Genomic DNA, 2,644 nt, shown 5'->3' on the forward strand with positions numbered 1-2,644 from the left:
CATCAATTAGAAAATTATAATTAAAATCAATCAAAAAATCAAATAAAGTAAAATGGTAGGAAATTTGGAATGTCGTTTTGTAATCATGTGATTATATATTTGCATCAAAGTCAGATCGGACAGATACTCACAAGTTCAAATTTAATTGTCATATTTTTTTATTATAATTAAATGCAATATATAAAATTTTAAACAATATTAAAAATGTGATCAAATTATATTTCAGTTATCCTTAAACATAAACAGTGAATTGAATGCCCAGTAATTCAATGAAAGAAAGTTTCCTGTTTGAAGTGTTTATAGATAAACATTTAAACATCATTACAAACCAAAACAATCAATGATATTTGTCAAAATTGAAATGGAAGAAGCAAACCAGGAAACGCATGTACATTATACCACAAATACAAGCCCAGAACTAGTACACCTTAATGCTTGTAACACGCGGTACCCTCAATTTCGGTGTTGAGAGAACAGTGCATAAAATAAAAAATACACCCTACAATATTCTTGTACGCATTGGAATCACAAGAGTACAATTATTTTACTCAATTCCGAATATCATGTCAGTAATACTACATCTTAGGCTCAGACTATGTGAGCCTGCAATTACAGTAAAACTATAAGGAAAAAAAATAAACACTAAACTAGCAGTGTTTACAATCATAGTAAATCAAAGTAAAGAAACAATCATGTAACTGTTAGTTTTCACTTTTCACCACAACTAATTGATGCCACTTCTATTTACAATGAGCCTCCGCTTCTGTTACTAGCTTCACCGCCTTACTTTTTCTCTTCTGATATTTAGCAAATGAATACCACACACCACCAGCTGTATTGATAACCAATCCAGACACATTCAAAGCATGGACTTGAACACCACCCAGTAAGAAGAAAACAAGGGTCTGAAGAAGCAACAAGTAACAGATTTATTCTTGCAGTTAAAAGAACATAAAGGATGTGCAAGTCAAATAAACTACTAAGAAAAGATGTATTGATAATGTATATGTATGAACATGAATATTCCGGGCCAGGACAACAATTTGAAATTCAAGTTTTTGTGCTCTGACAGAAATTTTCTATGGCAAACGCAGGATCAGTCCCAGCTTACCGTGGAAACAATCCCTTTGAGAACGCCAACAATAGTTGTAGTAGTTAAGGCTGAATTAACTATTGTGCATAAGAACATGTTGAAGTTGAGAACGATGCCCATCACCAACGCAAGAATAAGAATAACCAAAAATGAAAAAGAATAACTCAGCAAAAGAAAACAAAATATTAGTTTTGGCATCAATTTATTACTAAATAAAATATGACCCAGCTATGGCATATCATCAAATACATGCAAATTTTTAGCTTTTCCAAAATATGCTGCAAGTTATGGCTCCAGTTGATAATCATCACAATTTATTCTCACAAAATGATTACTAAGAATAAACTTTCCCAGCACCTTAATTTAGGAGAACAAAAGAATCTGAATCAGCTGATCTATATTAATTTAATGTATAATTGTAAAGCATCTGGCATATTATAAAGGGACAAGTGTTTTATGAATGCAAAACAGACCCATCTCATCATGCCAATCAAAAGTTGATGCCTTGTCTTGTTTTCTACCATAAGATCAAGTGATTCAGCCTCACAGCCCCTCCCCTCCCCCTCTCTTTTTCCTTGAATTTCTGTTACATGTCCAATCCTAACAAACTCAAAATTATCTCCAAACCCCCCAAGGTCACGATTATTTTGCCAGAAATGAATCTATGCTAGATTCTGATAAATATTCTACAAAGGACCAATACATAGAAAATTTGCACAAAACTACTCGGCGGACATTATCAGTTAGAGGAAGGGAATAAAAGTGATGATAAAATTCTTCCTGAAATGTCCAACAACACAGGAAAGCAATTATAAGGAAATGAATGAGTACTTAACTAACATATTTGCGGTTTGGGATTAACTATAGTATCACTGAGGCTTTTGGCAGTTCCTTGTGAAACAATTGAATTTATTTGATTGAGTATATAAAAAGACAAGATCTAAAATGTCTAAAAATCCTATTCATGGTAGGGTAATCATGAATCAATTCCAATACCAAGAACCAGGTTAAGATTCTGACCTTTGCAAATAATACAGATAAAGAATTTGGGAGTTCCCCAGTGGCTATGATGAGAAACATAAAAAATGGAAGAGATAAAAAGCTGTTATAGAACATGATTTCCAGGGATGAAAGTCCGTCCTCAGCACCAGATTTTTCCACCAGCACAAGGTACATGGTCTGCATATACGAGTAAGTAGCACTATGAGCAAACCGTGCACATTACTCCATTATAAGATTAAGAACTATGATAAATCAGCATATCACCTGGAAAAAAAACGGAAACAAAGGCCATGAGAAAAAATCTCCAAGGGCAGCAATGAGAACTCCGGCAGCAGTCAATATCACTGAAAGAGCAACCTGAAATTTGACAGAAAATTATATATAAAGATTTCTCAGCTCCAGAAAGGACAAGAATAAAATGCTACAGAAAAGGCAACAACTTTGGGGTTAGACCAACCCACATATTTTATCAGGTATCGGCATCTTAGTCTCGAGGTTGGAAGTTCCTAATGGTTCGTGTGGTAGGAAAAAAAAAAATAAGATTATCAA

General features: G+C 33.7%; 1 protein-coding gene across 5 annotated transcripts; it reads right to left on the reverse strand.

Moving 5' to 3' along the window:
* Window positions 1-542: 542 nt before the first annotated feature.
* On the reverse strand, window positions 543-2,644 carry LOC100802409 (UDP-galactose/UDP-glucose transporter 7). Of its 5 annotated transcripts, none has more exons than XR_413816.4 (5): window positions 2,557-2,636; window positions 2,360-2,452; window positions 2,114-2,272; window positions 1,112-1,170; window positions 543-905 (listed from the first exon to the last, which is right to left on the reverse strand). XR_413816.4 is itself a non-coding variant. In XM_006578142.4 (4 exons), exons 1-4 carry the CDS (start codon window positions 2,556-2,558, stop codon window positions 741-743), a joined length of 423 nt encoding a protein of 140 aa, XP_006578205.1. In that variant the 5' UTR covers window positions 2,559-2,578; the 3' UTR covers window positions 543-740. The 5 variants fall into 5 exon arrangements, 1 of the variants encoding a protein (XP_006578205.1); XR_005891125.1 differs by having other exon boundaries at window positions 2,553-2,611; XR_005891126.1 differs by lacking the exon at window positions 1,112-1,170 and having other exon boundaries at window positions 2,557-2,644.

Source organism: Glycine max, chromosome 4, assembly GCF_000004515.6.
Source record: "Glycine max cultivar Williams 82 chromosome 4, Glycine_max_v4.0, whole genome shotgun sequence".
Classification (NCBI taxonomy): Eukaryota; Viridiplantae; Streptophyta; class Magnoliopsida; order Fabales; family Fabaceae; genus Glycine; species Glycine max.

What these genes read in the sequence shown, in the direction of transcription:
- LOC100802409 (XM_006578142.4), bottom strand. An exon ending in TGTTTCCGTTTTTTTTCCAG is followed by an intron (nt 2,273 to 2,359) that starts GTGATATGCTGA and finishes TCGTATATGCAG; the next exon opens with ACCATGTACCTTGTGCTGGT. An exon ending in TATCTGTATTATTTGCAAAG is followed by an intron (nt 906 to 2,113) that starts GTCAGAATCTTA and finishes TTGCTTCTTCAG; the next exon opens with ACCCTTGTTTTCTTCTTACT.